The sequence below is a fragment of the Ambystoma mexicanum genome, chromosome 12 (assembly GCF_040938575.1).
Source record: "Ambystoma mexicanum isolate Mex_15411 chromosome 12, UKY_AmexF1_1, whole genome shotgun sequence".
In the NCBI taxonomy this organism is placed as follows: domain Eukaryota; kingdom Metazoa; phylum Chordata; class Amphibia; order Caudata; family Ambystomatidae; genus Ambystoma; species Ambystoma mexicanum.
The window spans coordinates 1,065,904,676-1,065,927,749 of record NC_090936.1 but is presented as its reverse complement, the minus strand read 5'-3'; the positions used below and the strand labels follow the sequence as shown (position 1 = coordinate 1,065,927,749).

General features: G+C 46.7%; 1 protein-coding gene across 1 annotated transcript in view; it reads left to right on the top strand.

Moving 5' to 3' along the window:
- The window catches only part of LOC138514720 (collagen alpha-1(VII) chain-like), a 1,453,166-nt gene that overhangs the window by 775,297 nt on the left and 654,795 nt on the right, over positions 1-23,074 (top strand). Inside the window, exons 68-70 of the mRNA XM_069630120.1 lie at positions 1,897-2,193; positions 19,186-19,236; positions 21,390-21,431. Coding sequence (XP_069486221.1) covers positions 1,897-2,193; positions 19,186-19,236; positions 21,390-21,431 — 390 coding nt within the window. The remainder of the gene's footprint in view (positions 1-1,896; positions 2,194-19,185; positions 19,237-21,389; positions 21,432-23,074) is intronic.

The following is a 23,074-nucleotide window of genomic DNA, read 5'->3' as shown; positions in this document are numbered from 1 at the left end:
CCCGGCCCAGGAGCTGTGCAGAGATAAATGTTCAGGTTTTGTGGCGTTATGTGCACTGTCCGAATCTAAAAAGGCCCAGAATGTGTCCCCATGGATCAGGACTGGCACTTGAAAGGTTTCGTCCATCAGGTCACCCTGGGCGTATAATGGTCGACAGTAGGTGCGTCCCTTGGTAGTTCTTTTCTTGCCCCTCCCCTATGGTATTGGCTTTACTACAGGGGCATGTTCTGACTCCTGGTACTTGGGGAGTGGACACAGATCTTCAAGGGGCCCCCTCTTCCCACAGACCAGACACACCATGTCTTCTGCCTTGCCTTCTTCTTTCCACGGGTGTCCAAGTCCTCTTCTCCCAGCCATTGCTGTATGAGGACTACCCTGAGTTATTCTATGTCCTCCCAGGAGGGACATTCCTCCTCCTCTGAGAGATCTGCCTGGTGTAGGGAGATCTCTGCAAGATCTCTATCACCATATTTCCGAGGGGAGTGGTCTTTCCCTGAGGGTATTGGGTCCTCAGGTTTCAGATGGATCATGCACTTTCATACTCTCGGCCTCCTGATGAATCCTTCTCCTTGGTCCTTCCTTGAGGGATGCTGGCATCTTTACGCCATCCTACCTCATGCCGCTGCTGCCCAGACCTCTCCTGAAAGCTAGCGACCTCAGGGCTGTGGCTCTTTATTTCAGTGCCCCCCTCTGAACATCCTGTACCCCCACCCCCACTGAATGCACACCACCTTCTCCGAGGGATTTATGCCTTTTCCCCACTCTCCACAGCATTGTGCAGATGTGATGGGAGGTGATGATCCGAGGTGGGGTGGCCTATAGGGAACTCTGGAGATTTCCCAGTAGGCCTCAGCACCCTGGGCCTGGGCGGGACCGGCATATAGGGAACTCTGTAGACTTCCCGGTAGGCCTCAGCACCCTGGGCCGGGATGGACTGACCTATAGGGAACTCTGGAGATTTCCCGGTAGGCCTCTGCACTCTGGGCTGGGGTGGACTGGCCTATAGGGAACTCTGGAGATTTCCTGGTAGGCCTCTGCACTCTGGGCTGGGGTGGCCTGGCCTATAGGGAACTGTGGAGATTTCCTGGTAGGCCTCAGCACCCTGGGCCTGGGCGGGTCTGGCATATAGGGAACTCTGGAGACTTCCCGGTAGGCCTCAGCACCCTGGGCCGGGATGGGCTGGCCTATAGGGATCTCTGGAGATTTCCCAGGAGACCTCTGCACCCAGGGCCTCTTTTCTCTGGTAACCCATTTTATTTCTGCATTTTCTTATATGAAAAAGGCTAGGCTTGCCGGAAATGTGTAATATGGGGCCACTTTGAGCATTATCTCCAGGCCTATTTGGGGTCCCGGTCCACCCCTGAAGATGATCCCCCGAACTGCTGCTCCTGTTACATGGGTTGACGGTTAACCCCATGGTTTCAGTGCCCACTGTTCTGTCTGCGCCTTACAGCAACCATGGCGAGCACCTTCAACTTTAAAGAGCCTGCGGGCATAACCCTTTGCACTCTATTATGGATGCAGTTTCCATATACTTGTTTTTTCACTTCTTTTGTTTTTGGTCGACACATAAATCCAAAGTATTATTTTTGCAAATTAAAAAAAATAAAAATTATCTGTCTGATTATCTCATCTTTTACATAATTTTTTTATAATTCCTGAATGCATTATTTAGTTTATTTGAATGCATTTAATTTCAATACAATTTCCCTTTTTTGATCTCACTTGCAAGCATTTAATTCCATTTTAAAATGTAATAATATTGCCTGCAGCAGGGCATTATTGTTATTAATAAAGCGGACTGATTTGTAGCTTATTTTATTAACTTGTGAATATCCAGACCTCAGCATTGAAGCAGGAAATGCTTGCATCCAATGTGTATGAACTGTCTTTTAGGATCTCAAGGAGAATAAAAAAGATCGGAAGAAGAAGAAGAAGAATTGGTCGGAGGGCAGAAGCGACACAGCGGACGGAGCTCTCGCTGTCGAAGAGGGCGAAGTCGAAGAGGTGGACTTCACGGTGACCTTCGGTGATGGTGACAGTGGCAGCGAAGATCTTTTTGAACCGCAGACTGAATCCACTCAAGAAGTGTTGCTGCTGTCACGAGACATAGACCTAGATGCTGCAATTGGCCAGAGTCCTGAGGGATCAGACCAATGGCAAGTGGAGAACCAGCCGTCCCTTGAGGAAGAGGTATGTGCGATGCTCTGCGTGCAACAGATATATAGAGTGTGATATAGGGCAATGGGGGGGTGACGCACCACATTCGGCTATGCAGTGCCTGGCTGTAATCGCAGAAACAGGAGTATGAGATTTGAGGACAGAGGGGAATCTGGACCGGTCTGTGAGAATTTATTCCGTCCTATGCAAAGTGTCATTTTTGTGCTTCCTCTTTTTTGCAGTGATGCCATATCTGAAGTATTTAAGCCCAACACGGCGCTACCCAGTTCCGATTTGCTGGCGGTGCCATAGAAATGTATATTTGTATTTGTATGATTTCTTGTAGCGCGCCGTCAGCCGGAACATGCATCTCAGTGTTGACCGACAAGGGTCGAATCAAGGAGGCCGTGGGAGATTTGGAAAAGGTGCCTCTTCAGCTTTTTTTATGACAGAGTACAAGCAGCACCTGTTTTCATATCCTCCAACAACAAATAAGTCAGTCTGGCAAACGGCATCTGGATGTCCATTGTGCATACATCCCCTAAAGTGGGGCATTGTGACTAATTGTTTTTTTTTAAAGGAAGCTCTCGGGTGGGGGCAGTGCATCTCCTCACTTGTCAGCACATCTCCTCACTTTTCAGATGCACCAGTGCATCTCCTCACTTTTCAGATGCACCAGCGCATCTCCTCACTTTTCAGATGCACCAGCGCATCTCCTCACTTTTCAGATGCACCAGCGCATCTCCTCATTTTTCAGATGCACCAGCGCATCTCCTCACTTTTCAGATGCACCAGCGCATCTCCTCACTTTTCAGATGCACCAGTGCATCCCCTCACTTTTCAGATGCACCAGTGCATCTGCTCACTTTTCAGATGCACCAGTGCATCTCCTCACTTGTCAGCACATCTCCTCACTTTTCAGATGCACCAGTGCATCTCCTCACTTGTCAGCACATCTCCTCACTTTTCAGATGCACCAGTGCATCTCCTCACTTTTCAGATGCACCAGCGCATCTCCTCACTTTTCAGATGCACCAGTGCATCTCCTCACTTTTCAGATGCACCAGCGCATCTCCTCACTTTTCAGATGCACCAGTGCATCTCCTCACTTTTCAGATGCACCAGCACATCTCCTCACTTTTCAGATGCACCAGCGCATCTCCTCACTTTTCAGATGCACCAGTGCATCTCCTCACTTGTCAGCACATCTCCTCACTTTTCAGATGCACCAGTGCATCTCCTCACTTGTCAGCACATCTCCTCACCTTTCAGATGCACCAGTGCATCTCCTCACTTGTCAGCATATCTCCTCACTTTTCAGATGCACCAGTGCATCTCCTCACTTTTCAGATGCACCAGCACATCTCCTCACTTTTCAGATGCACCAGTGCATCTCCTCACTTGTCAGCACATCTCCTCACTTTTCAGATGCACCAGTGCATCTCCTCACTTGTCAGCACATCTCCTCACTTTTCAGATGCGCCAGTGCATCTCCTCACTTGTCAGCATATCTCCTCACTTTTCAGATGCACCAGTGCATCTCCTCACTTTTCAGATGCACCAGCACATCTCCTCACTTTTCAGATGCACCAGCACATCTCCTCACTTGTCAGCAGATCTCCTCACTTTTCAGATGCACCAGTGCATCTCCTCACTTGTCAGCACATCTCCTCACTTTTCAGATGCACCAGTGCATCTCCTCACTTTTCAGATGTACCAGTGCATCTCCTCACTTGTCAGCACATCTCCTCACTTTTCATATGCACCAGTGCATCTCCTCACTTTTCAGATGCACCAGCACATCTCCTCACTTTTCAGATGCACCAGCACATCTCCTCACTTGTCAGCACATCTCCTCACTTTTCAGATGCACCAGTGCATCTCCTCACTTTTCAGATGCACCAGTGCATCTCCTCACTTGTCAGCACATCGCCTCACTTTTCAGATGCACCAGTGCATCTCCTCACTTTTCAGATGCACCAGCACATCTCCTCACTTTTCAGATGCACCAGCACATCTCCTCACTTGTCAGCACATCTCCTCACTTTTCAGATGCACCAGTGCATCTCTTCACTTTTCAGATGCACCAGCACATCTCCTCACTTTTCAGATGCACCAGTGCATCTCCTCACTTGTCAGCACATCTCCTCACTTTTCAGATGCACCAGTGCATCTCCTCATTTTTCAGATGCACCAGCGCATCTCCTCACTTGCGCCAGAAAAGTAGCAGCCCAATTCACAAATGGCATCTGAATGAGCACAGCTTAGATGGCCTACATCAATTGTCCTTTTCTCACCCTTTGCTGCGCATTTGCGCAAATAAGGGGGCATTTCTGGACATTTCAAAGCACATCCCAAATTCACAAACAGGATGTAATGTAAAATGCCCAGAAACGAGGGTCACCCCCTGGCGCCTTTTGAAAGAAATGACACTGTCATGAATTATTTTTTTTAAGTGTGACTGCAGCTGTCATACTTACATTTCCATCCCCCAAACAGTGAGGGAAATGCTTTTTTTTTTATTGAGAATTTCACTGAAACTGGCGCTATAACGACCTGTCTCAGTGAAATGCACTCATTGCTGGTAGCCCGCCCTAAATGAGTGTCCAGAGCGCGCTCCCAACACTAATATAGGCCAGGGGGTGGGACAGCGCATCGGTGCGCTACAGTCTAGCCCCTCCTGAAATGCTTAGGCCACCTTTGTGAATAGGGTGACCTGAGCATTTCAGCAATGAGCGCAAATGTAAGGAGCGCATTCTCTTTGCTCGGTTCATTTGCGCTCATATTTGAGAATCTGTCCCATGGTATGTTCTTTTTCTCGAATGCTATCACAGGTGAACAATCAGAATTGAAATCAACTACTACAGCCTTTGCAAGGCAAGGATATCAAGCTGTTTCTCCGCCAATCAGGAGATGTCTCTATATGAAGGGCACCGCAGGGGTCATCTTTGAAGCTACAAAATGTTTGCATATCGAGTTGTTTTTGTGCTGCCTTGAGTGCAGAAATAAAAGCATACAAGTCTAAAACGTGCTTAAAATCATCATAAGAGCATTCTGTAATTGTAAAAGTGAAAAATGTTGCTGTTTAAAAATAAGAATCTAGTGACATATATTGCTAATGTCCGCTGCAGATTCCTAATCTTTAAAATGTCCGTCCTGCAGACTGGGACCTCGGAAACTTGAATCACTTTCACGCGGTGGCACTTGGCACCACCCATGGTGAATGGCACCACCCATGGTGAATGTCTGACGTCGCTCGGAAGGGCCCAAATGGCAGGCCAGTAGTTGCCACTGCTACGGAGCCACAGCCCTGGTGACCTCCATGACACTGGGGTACTTAGAGTCCTTCCAGCGTGAGATGTTATTTGCACTTTTTTTTTTAAGCGCTCACACAACCCGCAGGCATCGAGGCACTGTTACAGTAATTTTTTTTAGTTGCGTAATTGTTTTTGTCTTAGTTGCGTATATATAACGCGCTTAAAAACCCAGAGGTTTCTAAGCGCGGACCCAGGGATCGAACCTGTGTTGCTTCATGTCATCTTGCTTCCAAGGCGAACACGTTGCCGCTGAGCTATCCTCCCGGGATGTTAGTAATGTTCCTAGAAAAGCATTGCAGTGCAGATCCAGGGACTCAGCGCCACAGGGTTTGGCGACACCAGTGGTATCTTGTACTCTCGATACCAGAGCAAGGAACCAGACATTCTGGTTGTCGACGTGTTTGGCTGGGACTCCTCCACTGAATCTGTGGGGTCGAGAGCTGCACTGCTCAGTGACACAGAACTGAAGGCCTGGGACTTTGCAGTAGAGGATGCAGCCTTGGAGTTGTGTAAGAAGGTGAAGGCCTTATTAGGCAGGGATGATGTTTCTCATTATGGCATTGGATTCTGGGAGGAGCATTACTCCAGGGCCCTTAATCGTTTTGAATAGAAGTCTCGTGATGTGGAGGATGTGGTCTCGAGAGACCTCCAAGATGCCATTGGTTTAGACCAGGGTTGTCCAACTCCAGGTCTCGCGGGCCGGAAACCAGGTGGGTTTTTTAGGATATCCCTCATTAATATTCATGAGGAAAAATGTGCATACATTTAGAATAAGTGTATGCAAATTTATCTCATGAATATTAATGAGGGGTATTCTGAAAATCCGACATGGATCTGGCCCTCGAGGCCTGGAGTTGGACAACCCTGGTTTAGACGCATCGCTTGAGACAGTTCTTAATGAGTGTGTGCTTATGGTCCCTGATGTAATTTGTCTGTTATGAGTCTCAGGAGGAGAGCTGCCAGAGCATATGAAATCCAGGTGTCAGAAACCATGGATCAGGATGACAAGGATAAGATTACTGATGTGATGCATATGAGTCCTAAAGAGGCCCAGCTGCTTCTCCTTTCATTGAGTGATTCAAGGATCCTATAAGGTACATCTGAGAGAAGTCGAGGTCTGCCCCCGTCTTCATCCGAAACATTCTGAGGAAGTACAGGCCATTAAGGGGGATCCCTCACACCTATTTGACCGCCAGAGAGTGAATTCCCTGGTGGTTCATGCAGTGAATTCCAGAGGGCGATCTAAAGCCTTCCGGGTAGGGAATCAAAGTGGATCGACACCATGGCCAAGAAAGGTTTTACCTCTGAGTCATTGACCCGGGGGTCTGTCAAGGCAGCCCCCTCTCTGGCTTGTTTTTCAGTTTATTTATTCATTCTAGTGGGCATTTGTTATGCACTTGTACAACAAGTACATTGCTTTTTAAAGCACCCACAAGGCAACAGGTAGGGGATAGAAAACAATGAATACACTGGAGGATAAAGATGAACCATACTTACTATGCCTTGTAAGTATTCAGAGCTTGCAAGTGCAGAGAGAGGAGAGGGGAAGAGGAAGAGGGAGGTAAGTGCTGGAGTGCCCATGCTCGCGAGTGAGCAACAGGTGTAAGTGCCCAGAGTAGGAAGTGCTAGGGAACTATCATCTGGCAGGTTATGGAGAAGTCTATTGGTCATCTGCCAGTGGAAAGCTGTGTGGTTATGGTAGAAGTAGTGGCAGATGTTTTGGAGGCCTCCAGCCATAAACCTCAGGCTGGCTGGTACACTGTGGATTGGGTGGCTGGAGGGGTGGCTCGCTCAGTTTAGATGCCATGGATCCTCAGGCTGGCTGGTACGCTGTGGATTGGACGGCTGGAGGGATGGCTTGATCAGTTTAGATGCCATGGATCCTCAGGCCGGCTGGTACACTGTGGATTGGGTGGCTAGAGGAATGGCTCACTCAATTTAGATGCCATGGAACCTCAGGCCGGCTGGTACACTCTGGATTGGGTGGCTAGAGGGATGGCTCGCTCACTTTAGATGCCATGGAACCTCAGGCTGGCTGATACACTCTGGATTGGGTGGCTGGAGGGGAGGCTCGCTCAGTTTAGATGCCATGGAACTTCAGGCGGGCTGGTACATTGTGGATTGGTTGGCTGGAAGGATGGCTCGCTCACTTTAGATGCCATAAACCTCAGGCTGGCTGGTAAACTGTGGATTGAGTGGCTGGAGGGATGCCTCACTCAGTTTAGATTCCATGGATCCTCAGGCCAGCTGGTACGCTGTTGATTGGGCGGCTGGAGGGATGGCTCGCTCAGTTTAGATGCCATGGACCCTCAGGCTGGCTGGTACGCTGTGGATTGGGTGGCTAGAGGGATGGCTCGCTCACTTTAGATGCCATGGAACCTCAGGCTGGCTGATACACTCTGGGTTGGGCGGCTGGAGGGATGGCTCGCTCGGTTTAGATTCCATGGATCCTCAGGCCAGCTGGTACGCTGTTGATTGGGCGGCTGGAGTGATGGCTCGCTCAGTTTAGATGCCATGGACCCTCAGGCTGGCTGGTACGCTGTGGATTGGGTGGCCAGAGGGGGTGCTCGCCCAGTTTAGATGCCATGGATCCTCAGGCCGTCTGGTACACTCTGGATTGGGTGGCTAGAGGGATGCCTCACTCAGTTTAGATGTCATGGATCCTCAGGCCGGCTGGTACACTCTGGATTGGGCGGCTGGAGGGGTGGCTCACTCAGTTTAGATGCCATAAACCTCAGGCTGGCTGGTACACTGTGGATTGGATAGCTGGCGGGATGGCTCGCTCAGTTTAGATGCCATAAACCTCAGGCAGGCTGGTACACTCTGGATTGGGCGGTTAGAGGGATGCCTCGCTCAATTTAGATGTCATAAACCTCAGGCTGGCTGGTACACTGTGGATTGGGTGGCTGGAGGGATGGCTTGCTCAGTTTAGATGCCATAAACCTCAGGCTGGCTGGTACACTGTGGATTGGTTGGCTGGAGGGGTGGCTCGCTCAGTTTAGATGCCATGTATTTTTGAACCTCTCTTATTTCAGGCAAAATCATAGACCTGAATATTCAGTGTGACAAACTGTTTGGTAACAAGGTGGATCGTACCCTTTAAAATGTCAGAATCTAGGTAGACGACTGAAGGTTTGGGTCTGCCTTCCCCCCTGAAGCCTTTTTTTCGCAGCTCAGCAGTACCGCGACCTGCCTACCACACAGCAGAAGCAGCGTTTTGGCAGCGCTAAGCTATTGACGAGCCAGTCTTACAGGTAGCCTTCAAGAGTTTGGGCCAGAGGAAAGCAGCCTCCAAACCTGTGGCATTTCATGGGGCCCAGAGAAGCCACCTTGATGCATTTTGAAGGCCACCTTGATGTGTCCTGTTGTCATGACTGCTGGACATACCTCTGGAGCTGGAACGACTTCTCCATACAAAATGAGTTACGCCCATAGGACCATTAGACCATTCTACTCAAAATGGAGGTTGTTTGATGCATTGCCCGGAAAATGACGTCTGCATTGTTCACGTCGTTAAAATTCACGTGACTTAGGTCCGTCACATGTATAATGGCAGTGCGTACATAAGCAGCGTGGAAACTCCGATCGCTGCTTCTGATTAAGTCTATTTTGGTGTTTTTGTAGCTGAACTCCGGACCTGCGCTCCCGCATTCCCTTCAGCACTTCTTTGGCCTATTTTTGAGTGTGTTTTCCTTCACACGCTAATTCCGGAGCTGCGTGAATCCTGTTCGCGTGCCAAATCTCCAGGCGGACGCTGTCTGCAAGCGGGGCTGTCCTGAGCTGCGTGAATCCTGTTCGCGTGCCAAATCTCCACGTGGACGCTGTCTGCAAGCGCGGCTGTCCTGAGCTGCGTGAATCCTGTTCGCGTGCCAAATCTCCACGCAGACGCTGTCTGCAAGCGCGGCTGTCCTGAGCTGCGTGAATCCTGTTCGCGTGCCAAATCTCCACGCGGACGCTGTCTGCAAGCGCGGCTGTCCTGAGCTGCGTGAATCCTGTTCGCGTGCCAAATCTCCACGCGGACGCTGTCTGCCAGCGCGGCTGTCCTGAGCTGCGTGAATCCTGTTCGCGTGTCAAATCTCCACGCGGACGCTGTCTGCAAGCGCGGCTGTCCTGAGCTGCGTGAATCCTGTTCGCGTGCCAAATCTCCACGCAGACGCTGTCTGCCAGCGCGGCTGTCCTGCGCTGCGTGAATCCTGTTCGCGTGTCAAATCTCCACGCGGACGTTGTCTGCAAGCGCGGTTGTCCTGAGCTGCGTGTATTCTATCGCGTGCTATCCTGCACGTGGTTTTCTGAACTATTTTTGAACCTTTGGTACCTGTGACAGTTAACAGGTGAAATTCTATTTTCTATTTCATCGTGGGAAAGGAAGTATTTCATGAACTATTGGAAAGTTATTGTGCACAGTACTTTGGACGCTATCCTGTGGTGCACCAACCCGGTATCTAGCGAGAGCCTCGTGCCGTTCGGGATAAGTCTCCTTTACTAATATTCCCTTCCTTTGTCGTTTGTTCTGCTCCTGATTTCTTCAAGGAACTTTCGTGGATTACTTCAGTTTTTGCCATAAGATCATTGTCTGAATTAATGTTAAAACTGTGTTATCTTAGTAATTCGATTGGGACAGTTTCTTATGATAGTTTATCTATCCTAGGCATACTTCCTACACAATTCCCACGCCCTTTCCAGTGATCCATCTCTCTGCCTGTTTCATCCAGTCAGAGAGTTGTATCATTTGGAAGGTCTAATTTGACCTGCCTACAATCAAGTCGTGTGTAAATAGGATCCGGAAGAGCCCTACAAAATTGTATCCTTTATTGGTTACTGTATCCTTTTCAGTTGATACATTGGTGATTTATGACACCTGTATCCACACAACGCCAATGAGAGAAAGTCTGGGGGACTTCACGGAGGAGTGGAAGGGTTGTGACCACGTGCTAGTGGGTCCTACAGATTGTAGAAAAAGGTTACCACCCCACCTTCTTGACATTTCCCGCCGGACTGGCCTCCACAGCCATGAAGACAGGAGCTGTAACAAGTAGAGATGCTTCTAGAAGAGGATCAAATGGTCGGAAAAGAGGCCATTAATAAGGTACACATCCGGAAAAAGAATCCCAGCATCTTAAGGCCCATTCCAGGCCTATTGGGCCTAAAGAAATACAGAGAAGGGACACGTTTAAACTGGAGACCTTCTCCCAGGTTTTAGGTGTGTTGTGCCCAGGTGATTACATCGTGCCCTCAGACCTCTAGAACATGTATTTTCTCTTGTAAAAGACCTGTAATTTCAGGGCTGCAGAGCAGAATTGACACTTCAAGGTGTTGTTCTCGACCTAACATCAGTTCCTATGTTCTTCGCCGGAGGGATGGCTGTCATAACATCCCATTTACTTCTGACAGGTATGGTGATATTCCCATACCTCAGTGATTGGCTGGTGAAATCGTCCAATTGAGATTCGGACGCCTACTATGTGACTTCAGTTTGTATGGGCGCTGCAGTACTTGATGTTTATAATATGGCCTTCCCACCACCCTAAAGGTTTCCGGCTATCAAGGTGACACTGGATAAGTCCAGGTCAGATGTCAGGCTCGCAGCCCAGATGCTTATGAGGCTGCTGGACCTGATCACCTCATGCATTCTTATCATTCCTCAGGTGAGGCTTCACAATAGGAGACTCCTGTGGGAACCCAGGTTCAGTTGGAACCAGCTGACTGGGTCATTGGAGGACAAGCTACCGGTGAGTGCCGGCTTGCTGCAAGATTTGAGTGTGTGGTGTGCCATGGTGGGTGAGCCATTGCCACTCCCAGTATTGCAAGCACAGGTCATCAAGGATGCATCTATGATGGGCTGGGGGCCAATCTCAGAGATAAGGGGATACAAGTGCGGTGGTTGGAGAGGGATGAGAATCTCCATATCAGCCTTCTGGAGCTGAGAGTGATTAACCTCACTCTCCGGGCTGTCCGGCCTCAGTCATTGGGAAAGTGGGGGATGGTCTTGACGGACAATACCACCTTCATGCATTATGTTATTAAGTGCGGGGGAGTGGGATTTCTCGACTTGTGCACGGGAGGCTCAGACTCTCTGGATGTGGTTGATGGCCAGTGCCATCTAGATTATGGCCTTCCCTCTGACCGGAGAGAGCAATTTTGCAGTCTTACACCAGGGAAAAATGTGCTCTGGTCCTAGCACGCTATGGCGTAAAAATGCTTCGAAAGAATATGTTTTTTGCACTAGGGCAATGTTCGAACTAGTGCTAATTCCACTTGCACCATTGAACATGTTCTGCAGTATGGCCAATAAGCAAAGACACTGAAAAGGGACAAGTTATGCACAGTATGGTCGGGGAGGCACTAGAAGAAACATACACTGCTCGTAGGTAGTTATATGGCTGACTGGGGTATCAGAGGAGGAAGGGCCATGAAAGGGCTGGTGGAAAAAAATTGAGATGGCCTTTGGGAAACTGTCCATCATGAGATCAAGTATTGAGGAAGGTGACGAGGGATCTCAGTTGCGGCAATGGGGATTAGCAAAGGTAATCTAGACATTTCTGATGGAAGTATATCATTTGTAAACACGTCATAACAAACAAGTGTATTGAATCGCATACGTAGTGTCATATGCCTAATTTACGAAGCAGAGATAGACCATCACGTTGCCCCCGTGTTTCCTAACTGGTAGACGCTGTCCGTCCCTCTTTTCCCCACCACCCTGCACAGCTGTATCCCTCCTCAGTACCCCTCTGTTCCCCACCCCCGCTTTATATCTGTTCTGTTGTTACCTCTGAAAAGCGCGCCATTATGCATCTGTACTGTTGTAAACCTCTGTAAAGTGCTCCGTTGCTTCTCTGAGCTAGGTCCACGCTCAATAAATACCATAATAACTATAACCATAATAATAACCGCTGCATACAGTACGGATATGCAGGGCTAGGACGTTAGTGAAATATCAAATACATGCAGGAAATGCATTGCCAAATAGAACTCCCCATTATGCATGTGGAACTGGTTGTCATGCCCAGTTTTGCCAATGTTCGCTTCCCCACTCTGCATGCTCCTGATATGTATTCTTCACAATCCTCTCGCATGTGTATATTTCGGCTGATGTGTGGATTGCCACCTGCATGGCGTTCCTTTGCCGGGGAGCTCTCTGATCTGGTGTTGTTTTTAATTGGCCCTGATTGCTCTTTTTTGACATTCCTTTCGCTGGCCACTCGGTCTGAGTGTGCTTTTTCACTGTGCATCTTCTTCCATATTCTGTGGGACGCCCCTAGAACATATCCCCACTAAAAATATCACCGTACATATGACCGTTTGTCTCGCCACAGGCGATATTTTTGGGGAGGATATTTTGTGGGAGCGGGGGCTGCGGGGGTGTCCCCCGCACATTTTAAAATAATGCAGGTGTTGCAGGGGTGTCCCCCGCAGGGTCCATGGGTCAATATCGCCACAAAAATATGGCGATATTTTTGTATCGCGATATTTTTGTGCAGATTTTAACACATGGAAGCCCCCTGGTGCCACATGCTTTATTTGTAGCTTCCTTACTTTAGCTGCTGGGGGGAATTTCTAGAGGATGACACAGTATTGGAGTTTTTCTTTTAGTTTAACTGTGGCAGCGGGCAGAGCCTACGATGATTCCTTACGGGAATTCAGGACAGACATACTCGCCCTTAGCATTCATTACCTTGAACATGGTGGCCCTTTGGTGCACTTGCGGGATGTGTTCATGGGTAAGGCCTTGCTGTAGCAGTGTGACACTGTGACTGACAGTGAGTGCCCTTTCTGTCTTGGTGCATTTACTTGGCCTGTCGCTTTGTTGATTGATCAGGAAAGTGTTGTTTTTGTTTGGTTCGTTAGTTTCTCACTTGCGCCTTTTCGTGATTTGAGATCAGATTCTGAGCTCTGTGCAAATTTGAAGTGTCATTCCTTGATCGAAGAACACTTTTCTTATTTGCTCCTTAATCTGTATCTATATAAATATAAGCACATAATACTGAGAAAATAAGCATAACACTTTTCTTAATTACATGGATCTCAGAGTCAGGCCCTCTGTTCAGGGTCCAACTGGGACATAAAATACATCAGGATATCAATAAAAAGTGGTCCAAAAATTGCAAATAGAATTAGTTTCTTTTCGTGACATACTAGTTGAGTGTAGTTTTGCAAAATATATTGCATAAAGTACATTTTAAAGCACTTTTGGGCAACATCGGTTGAAACTACCAGCTGCAAATGTCTGAGCGAGCTACATTGGCTGCCAGTTACTCAACACAGGGATTTTCATCGGCTGAGAGAGAAATTCACACACTGCATCCCGATACTGATCTTTTTGGGTGAATCTGCTGTATCCCGCTCGCCCCACCCTCTATCTTTTGTATAGCGAGGACTGGCCTTCTTAGTCCCGAGCACCAGACCTCTGCTACTCTCTGCCTGATCGATAGAGTATTTTTTTTATTGTATTGTTTTTTTATAACACGCTTAACACCCGAGTTCGGTTTCTAAGCACAGATCTGCGATTCAAACCTCTGTTGCTCTGCGTGGTCTTGCTTCCAAGCCCAGCCCGTTGCCCCTGTGCTATCCTGCGTTCTTGTGGAGAACCATCTAAGAATTGTGGAGTTTCCTCTGGTAATTCTGATAGCCCTCCCTGTATTATTTGCCTTTAGGTCCAGAGTCCAATAACCATTCACTGCCAATAGGCCGCGTAGGGTGCATACAACACTTTATAAATGTATAGAAATAAGCACATCTCCTACCGCCTGTGGGGATTAATTCACAGACTCTTCACCACCCCACCCTACTCCAAATCTCTGTCTTCTTCTGCAAACTATGGGCAAGGATTAGCGCTTTGAAACTAATAGAGCGGTGAGATGGTGTATTACAAGAGCACTCTACCGTATTACAACATAATGTGACATATTCCCCCATTACCTGGACCATTTCAAACTCATTTGCCATTACTCTAAATTTCTCGTGTTTTCATGAACGTGTATTGACCTTGTATTAAAGCACTGCAGTCAGATTTTACTTAACTGCTACACACCTTCTGCTCCCAGCATTCTTCCAGACCCCCCCCACTCATACATGTTACACCCTGAATATTTAGTTTTGGCTGGTAGGTTTCGCTTCAGCTTAAACCTATTATATTAGAGTACAGCTAGGGAAAAATGGCATATGAGGAGGGACACAAAGCTTGTAGGTGTTGTTTGGTTATTTACCCACCTATTGACTGGCCATGCTAAACCCTATGGCCATTCCCACCCAATTCCTGCCCCTCCATACCCAAAACTTATCCTAGAGCTAGCATTATCAAGCTTTAATATCAAACATTTTCCCCATGTGCCTGCCAGTGTTTTTTTCAAAGCAGTCATCTAAGAGTTAGTGACTTAATGAAGTTATGAATGGATGCTACGAGTGTAATATAAATGTCTTAACCAGATCTGCTCAGCCACTTAATTTATAAGCACTATGAGTGGCCTTCACTGAAGTCCTGTTAAAATAAGCATTAGCAAAGCCAACAGTTTTGGCTTATGTATAAATATCAGGCATTTGCCAGGCACTGCTATTTCATCCCCAGGTACTCGCACCATTGTGCAGCTGCTACCATCAATGGCTGGGTAGTATCACTATGGCAGTGCCGGCAAATGCCTTTTCCATGCTTATACAAAAGCCAAACATTTTGGCATTGCCAACACTTGTTGGATGAGGTATTTAGGTATTCATCAGCATAGATGTGAATGGCTAATAGAATCCGTACATGTCCATCTTCATTTTCTCCGGGATCTTGCTCTCCATCCCTTGAAAAGGCTGCTCTGCTGCTTCTGTCAGATTGTCTTGGGGACTGATTCACAGAGCGTTTTCCTATGGGATTGCTTGTCATACACACCCACGGCACGCAGTCCAGTGTTCCCATCTCCAGGGTAACTCCCCTTTTTTTCAGTCTGCAGCTGTACGCCCCAACCTGCACGTATCTATTACATGTTTAAGTAGCCCGGCCCGGCTAAACATCAGCTCCAACTCTTATGTGCAGCACTGAAGTTTTTTAATTGCTAAGTTTTCTGGACACATACTTTTGAACCACCACCCTTCTTTGGCAAACCTGCAACTAACTTTGCCACGCTTGTACCACCACAGTGAGTCAGAGCCCTTGCCACGACACATTGGTGGTCTAAAGCAACCAATGTCAGTTTGAGGATTGTGGAAATCCCAAGATTTCTGGAAAAGCACCACAGCCTCCTCTCATCCCTGATGTCCAGACAGGGGTGACCCACCACACCAGCCCTGAGGAAAGCTCAACCACGGATGCCACGAACCCTGGCACGTCGAAACCTTTTGACAAGGAACAGCATTGCTAACTGCTTTTTGATTTCTCGTACACGTAGGCAGATAAAAGTCATGCATACTAATCAATCCTGCATGATAACCTTCACCAACCTACTAGGGTAATTTTTAATACACCCTGGCAGCCTCCTCTGCAGCAGAAATTCGCCTCCTGCAGTGTTATCCAATTTATTTGGTAAAAACCATTTCAATTGTTTTATAAGGATGGTTTGCTTTTGTTCTTTTATGATTCATGTATATATTGTCACTGTTATGTCTTATGTTTTTTCTTTTTTCAATATTGTTATCAAATTTATGTTAAAAAAAGAGTTTAAACAAAAACACTTTTTCTTTGTATTAAATTAAGCTTGCACTCTTTCTTTGGTTTTATGTGACTCTTGAAGCACATTTTCTCTCCCTTAGAAAATAATTGATATTAATGGCAAGAGTGATGTTTGTCATAAACGTGGGTACCTCTTTGAATATTTTCCTATGCGGTTGCGCCATTATAAAACGCCTCTGTGAATTAGGCCTTAGTCTCTTAGCCAGTGGTCGAAGTGTACGGAAAGAAGTAGTGGAACTATGTTCCCTACGGGCCTGAACAGCTCCCCACAAACCCCATCGCCACACACCCTCCCCCACACAATACACACCCCAAAAGACATGCGCCTGCTGTTTAGGGGAACGTTCAGTGCTGTGCACTGAAAGTGCAAGTTTCAACTTCCTACACTTTTATTTTAAAACTAAACCATTCCGTAACGGTTTATTTTTAAAATAAAAGTATAGGAAGGAGCAGTAAAACTTAATTAAAAGAAGTAGAGGAGCACCGCTCCCGACCGCTCCCGCCCGCTCCCGCCCACTTCGACCACTGAACCACAATAACACTCTTCCGGCACAAACCCTTCCTGTGCAGCTGTTGATTAATGTTGCAATTTGAAAAAATGGCCACTAGAGGGATGCATATGCACACAGATGATTTTCAACATTCAGACAGATCAAAATTGTGAAAATAAATTTGGGGAATAATACATAAAGTATTCGAATCATTTGCTTTATGGTGTTCACATCATGTATCGATTCGAGGTAATGTTAACAGTGTGGAGTAGATTCCGGGTCTTTTTAAACATATTAGCAAATAAAGTACTTCAATGGGTTAATGCATCTGCTCCAGAACTCCATGTGCAACCTTTAGGTGTTCGAATCCAGACAACTATTAGTGCTGTCCTTCTCACAGATCGATCGATCAATGTCATCTGATATTGACAGTGCTGTAATGCTGCCTGCAGAACAGTAGTCCAAAAACTAGCATTGCATAAAAAACAAACTATTATAATATTTTCAGAAAACCTTCAAATATTCATAGCAATTTTAAGTACACACCTGGTCTCAGTCTGTTACGGATTTCTTAAAAGCGAAGGGAAACCACCTCAGTTTTTCAAAATGTCGTGAGCTCTGCCGAATGGACTGAATGAAAATCAGGTCTACTGATCAGACTCACTTTCATAAATCACTCTTTTCCTTATGAAATAGTGTTAGTGGTTTCTAGCCATGCGGGCCTGTGTGCCCATGGGGTGCGAAACTGAATCACTGACATCCCCATAGATACATATGTGCACTTCTGCTGCGTGCCGTTCAACTGTTAGGCAACAATAGCAACTCTTAGGAAACATGAAAACCTAACACAAGTGCATGCAGCAGGGTGAAATTGAGCATGACATGTTGAGAGTAGCATGCATGTACTATCCTACAGCGACTGGATTTAGGGTAAGCACGTTTAGAATATACAGTTGTCATTAGTAACCCCGAATGTTACTACCACCACAGCAGCTTCCCAGCAAACGTCTATTATTACTTTAAATGATTGTTAACCCAAAAAAGCAATACAACCATTAATGACAGCCCAGGGCCTTAACGATGAGCCCCGGTGCCCTTACCATCCTATAAGGCCCACCGGATCAGATTTTATTGCTGACAGCAATGTCATTTTGTTTGAATGAATGGCAAGCACATGTGGCGCCCCATTCATTCAAATTAAAAACGTACCAAAGATGGCTGCCATGGAGATGGAAGGTGGCACTCTGTACAGAGCCCCTCTTCTATTTCCATGGCAGCTGGTGGGGAGGCAGAGCAGCGGCAGCAGGGGATCTGCAACTGAAGGAATCAGGAGTGGGATAGGGATAATGGGAATGGGGAAGGCGCTAATTACGGTACCGCAAATTGCGGTACCGTAATTAGCTCCCTGGGTCCCTTTGTGGGTTGGTTTTTAACGCTTGCAAAAAGCAGGCGTTAAATCCCCCAACCCGCAAAGGGACCTCGTAGTAAGGCGGTAAGGATTTACTGGTACCGGTATTTTACCGGTACCGGTAAATCCTTACCGCCATCCGTGCAATGAGGCCCATTGTCTTCGCGTGATGCATTAGTATAATTTAGATTAACTAACGATGTGTTCATGATTCATTCACTGGCCATTTTTCTAGATTGTGCTTGGCATTGTCGTAAAGTGCATGAGTAGGAATTTGGCTGTGTAATTTAGTTTATATATTAGATAAATTGTACTTCTATACTGAGAGTTGCACTTCACATTGGAGATAATGGGCATCATTGTGAGTACCGTGGTGCGGTAAAAACAGCGCTCATTCAGCGATAATTCCATTAACGCTGCATTATTGCTTACCCCTACTAGGAGTTTGGTGATAAGGTGGATGATAAACATCCGGCAAAAAGCTGGCCGTAAATCCCCCATTTTACTGCCAGAAATCAACATCATTGCCAGAACTACCACCAATGGTAATTCTGTCGAAATACCCATGGAGTTCTATGGACTCCAAAAATAGAGACTTACACTGCTCTACCGCCATTTGCAATCCTAACGTTAATCTGCAGGCCCAAGTGCGGTAGCAGTCCATTTGGTGGCATTTTGGCAGATTTACCACGGGAATACCGCCAAACTCGTAATGCAGCCCTATGTATTTTGTATCCGAACTGTATTTTTTTGTTTGAGGTTTTTAGTGTATTTGGACTATGGATATGCTGTTGTCTATGCTATGTAATTATGGATGTGCTTTATTATGCTGTGAGGTTGTGCTGTTATTGATATGTATGCATATTTGAAGGGTCTAAAAATGTTGACTGCACGTGTATTGGCTATCAAGCTGTGTGATTGCTAAGTAAGCCCTTTCAGACTTGTGGTTTACTTGCGTATCGTTGTGAACTGTGTTACTGCCTGCAATTAGCGTTCACACGCGGGATTACACCGCTTTTTGTTCGAGAATGTCATGATCAGAGGGGCCCGGAGTGTTCGCTCTGTTTCTCACCCGGCTCGTGGCTTCTAGTCCAACAGCTGTGCGTGATAGATGCCTGTTAATCACTCCGTGCTCCGGTGTGTGCTTGTCTTTTGCAGCCAGAAAGTGCCACAGCGTTGCAGGATGGATTGGAAGCTGGAGAGAGGAGGGTAAGAGCCAGCTCTACTCCTGCCCATCACCTAAAATGTCTTTTGCAAGATGTAACTGTTATTGAAGCACTAAGGCCTGGCTTTGGCGGTCAATGTTATATATTTGTGTTAGCCATATAGCTTACATCCGGCCTTAGGGTTTATCTTTTATTTAAGTAATAGCTCTGATATAGGAGTGTATGTAATAATTCAGCAATAAGGCCCAAAATATATTAGGGAATAAGCCTGATATTGGGGATCTGTATTATATTTACTCAATATAGCCCATGTTATATTTAAGCAATAAGGCCCCGACATAGGGGTTCTATATCTAAGTAATATGGTCGTGATAAGGGTTCCGTGTTATATTCAAGCAATTAAGTGTGATGTAGAAGTTCTGTGTAGCCCATTAAAGACTACTAGAGAAAGTGGGTGCCTGAGACACAGCTGAGGGCTCTAAATTGATTAGCAGCCCGTATTGCACGTCTTTGCTTAACTATAGCAGAATCACTCAAAAGATGAGAGCCCCAGGGCTAAGCTTGAGCCAGGGCAACTGAGACTAGGCTTAAAACATCAAGGTTTTAATATGGCAATAACCGCCGAGCCAGTGGGCCATTACTGCCTAAGGTAATGCCCCCGGGGCACAAAGTTACAGGCCTGAGCATAGCGAGTCCTCTCTGTGTTACCAAGAGCCGACATTTCAGCACAGAAAGCCTCCGTCTAGAACCCACAGCCCAATCTGTTATACACAGTCCACAGTGTGGCTGTCACCGTCAACACTGCAGTGCCAACAGACCACACTGTGATGTGCCCAGCCTGCAGCCATGTATAGGCCACACTCTGGTATCAGCGATACTTACAATCTATGCTGCGGTACTCAAATCCCACAGTGCAATACCCGCAATCGACATGGAGGTACCCACGCTGTTGTACCCACAGTGCACACTGCAATAGCCACAGTCCAATCTGTAATACCCACAGCCACATTGGGGCACTCATTATCCACACTGTGATATGGACCATCACACCGTAGTGCCCATAATGAGGTTACCAAGGACAATATAAACGGCTTGGTACCAAGTTTCTCTCCTGCGGAAAATCAAGCCCTTCATCCCAGGAAAAATCTTCAGATCCGCTGTCCAAGCCTTGGTCCTCTCCCACCTGGATGGTAGCAATACCCTTTTAGAAGGCCTTTCACTCAGTACCCTGGCACCCTGTCCTGCATGCTGTAGCACAACTCATGGAAGGTTTGACCACATCACCCGTCACTCATCTAAATGCACTGGCTCCCGCTGCAACCCTGTATCATCTTCAAATCCTGGTGCATCATCTACAAAGCTGTCACAATGAAGCCCCCAAACTCCCTCGCTGATTTCCCCATCCCCAGAGGCCTACGATCCACCCAAATTAAGGACATGTGCAGACTTGAACTCCGCCGGTGCAGGAAGGAAAGAACCAGAAGGCAGTCTTTCTCTGTCTACGCCCCAAGACTCTGGAACCTCCTCCCTGTCAACATCAGACTTCACCATCATTTTTACACTTCAGGAAAGTGCTCAAGAGCCTTCTTTTCAAGGAACAGCTCCTCTCTAACACCTAGGTCCACACACCCTCCACTCCCCACCCTACCTGAGACTGGGTGATCTGCCCATCACTAGTTCCTACCCTGGTTTCTTCTATGTCCCTTTCTGGTGAATTGCTTGCCCTCCCCTGCTGTTTGCTCTCCACTTCCTGTTGCTCTGCTTTATTCACTGTGTTCTTCCCCCTATGATTGTAAAGTGCTCCACTGCTTCCCAAAGCTAGATCCGTGCTCAATAAATATCCTAATAATAATAATGATAATAATCATAATCTGCAGTCACTCCACAAAAGCCACAGTCAACATTGTGGACCGGAAGTCTGGATCTGCCTCCCAAAAGCCACACGTGGGTCGATAGACCATCCGTCAGTGGCCAAACCCACTGCCCACTCTGCACCACCAAATACCATCCACAAAAGCTGGAAACCAAAATATGAATATCAGAAAATATATCCAACTGGAACAGTTGCATCCAAAGCGCATCTTTCTGTTTGCATAGACCTCACCAGCACCCATGACTACTTTATGTGTTTTGAATGCTGTTGCTACACGGTTACACCCTACTCGTGCACTCATGTTCTCCTGCTTGCGTTTGTAGGAAGATGCGGTAGAAGAAGAGACACAAGTGCTCGAGAATCAGGTAAGTTGCTTTACAGTGATGGGATCTTGTAAGGTGCCACATGCTCGGGCCCCCAATACCCAAGGAAGCAAGCACGGGACTCCCCTGTGTTGAAAGAGGGGACGGTCATCACAATACAGAACTCTTGCTCTGCCATATCCTTGTCTTAAGGACTCAGATCTACTCCACTTGGAATCAGAGTGAAGTCTCCAGGTCACTGTGTCACCATAGCCTGTGAATGTGCTTTTAATCCATAGGCCAAACTCCTTTATACAAAGATGGGAAAATGACAAGTAGGCCATTTATTTTAATTTTTTATTCTGCTATGTATTGAGCACGGACCTAGCTTCAAGAAGCAAGTGGGCAGGTGGCATCTAGCGAGTCAGGTGGCACGAGGGAGGGGGTGATGGCCTAGGTGTTTAGGAGGAGAGATTCCTTGAAGAGGTGGATCTTGAGTTCTTTTCTGAATTGTAGGAGAGTGGAGGCGAGTCTGATGCTGACGGGGAAGTAGGTTCCGTCGTCTTGGGGCCTAGGCAGAGAAGGCTTGTTTACTGGGGCAGATTTCAAGTCTGCACGTGTCCTGGCTTCTGCCGGAGATGCAGAGTTTCTCCTCAAGGGAGCTTAGTGAGTTAAGCTCTTGCTGCTATGATCTTGTTCCAATGTTGAGGTCACAGGTTCAAAGACGTCAGGGCACTTCGCCTTAAATCTTGCTGACTTCAATAAATTGATAACCATGAAATTGGAAAATAGGTACATCTGTTATTTACTGTTTCAAAATAAAACAACGTAAACAAGTGCTGGGACAAAAGATGAGTTCTTGCATCCAGATGTGCTGAACTACAGGAAAGTAATTATGACTATTGGCTGGCTACAGTAGCCAATAGCAATTTGATGCATGTCCCCTGGACACATCCACCATGGTGTCGTCATCACACGCAGGGCCCGATTCTCTGAGGTGCATGTAAAAATAGAAAGTGTTGTTCTATGAGAGGATGACATCAACCAGAAACCTCTCCTCAACACATCTGTGCATAAATCACCAAGTGGCGACGCTATAACACATTGATCCAAATCCAAAAACTTTTTATTTAAATATCTAATTCCATCTTGATTCGATTTCAAAAATACATATGCAATCAAATGTGTTCACTGCTAATACATCGTGGTCGATGACCAGCTTCACAATAGATCATTGTAATCTGTGCCAGCTGATCGCGTGCAGTCACAAAACACATTACATTCATTGCCCACACCCTATTGCCCTTTAATACATTGATGAAAACAAGCATTGGCATCTTTCAAGTGTTGATGCCATCAGGCAGTTTGGAAAGACTGCATTAAAAAAGATAGAGGTGACAATATTTTTGGTAGTAATCAAATATTTTCAAAAATATTGTTCCGTCGAAGTGAAGAGATGTGATACAAAATTCCTAAATTTGTATGACAAATATGAGCCAACACGTCATCAGACTGCAAAGAATTGCACGCATTCTGATGCTGTATGCACAACCTGTGCAGTACAGAGAAGTGTCATTACTAATCCTCCTGTGCACTGATTTCCCCTGGGACTGCACCCCTGCTATCCACATGCATTTCCATTGCTTCTTCTTTGGGTCTCTTATTTTTTTTCTTTTAGTCTGTCTTCTGTTAGTCATCTAATTGTG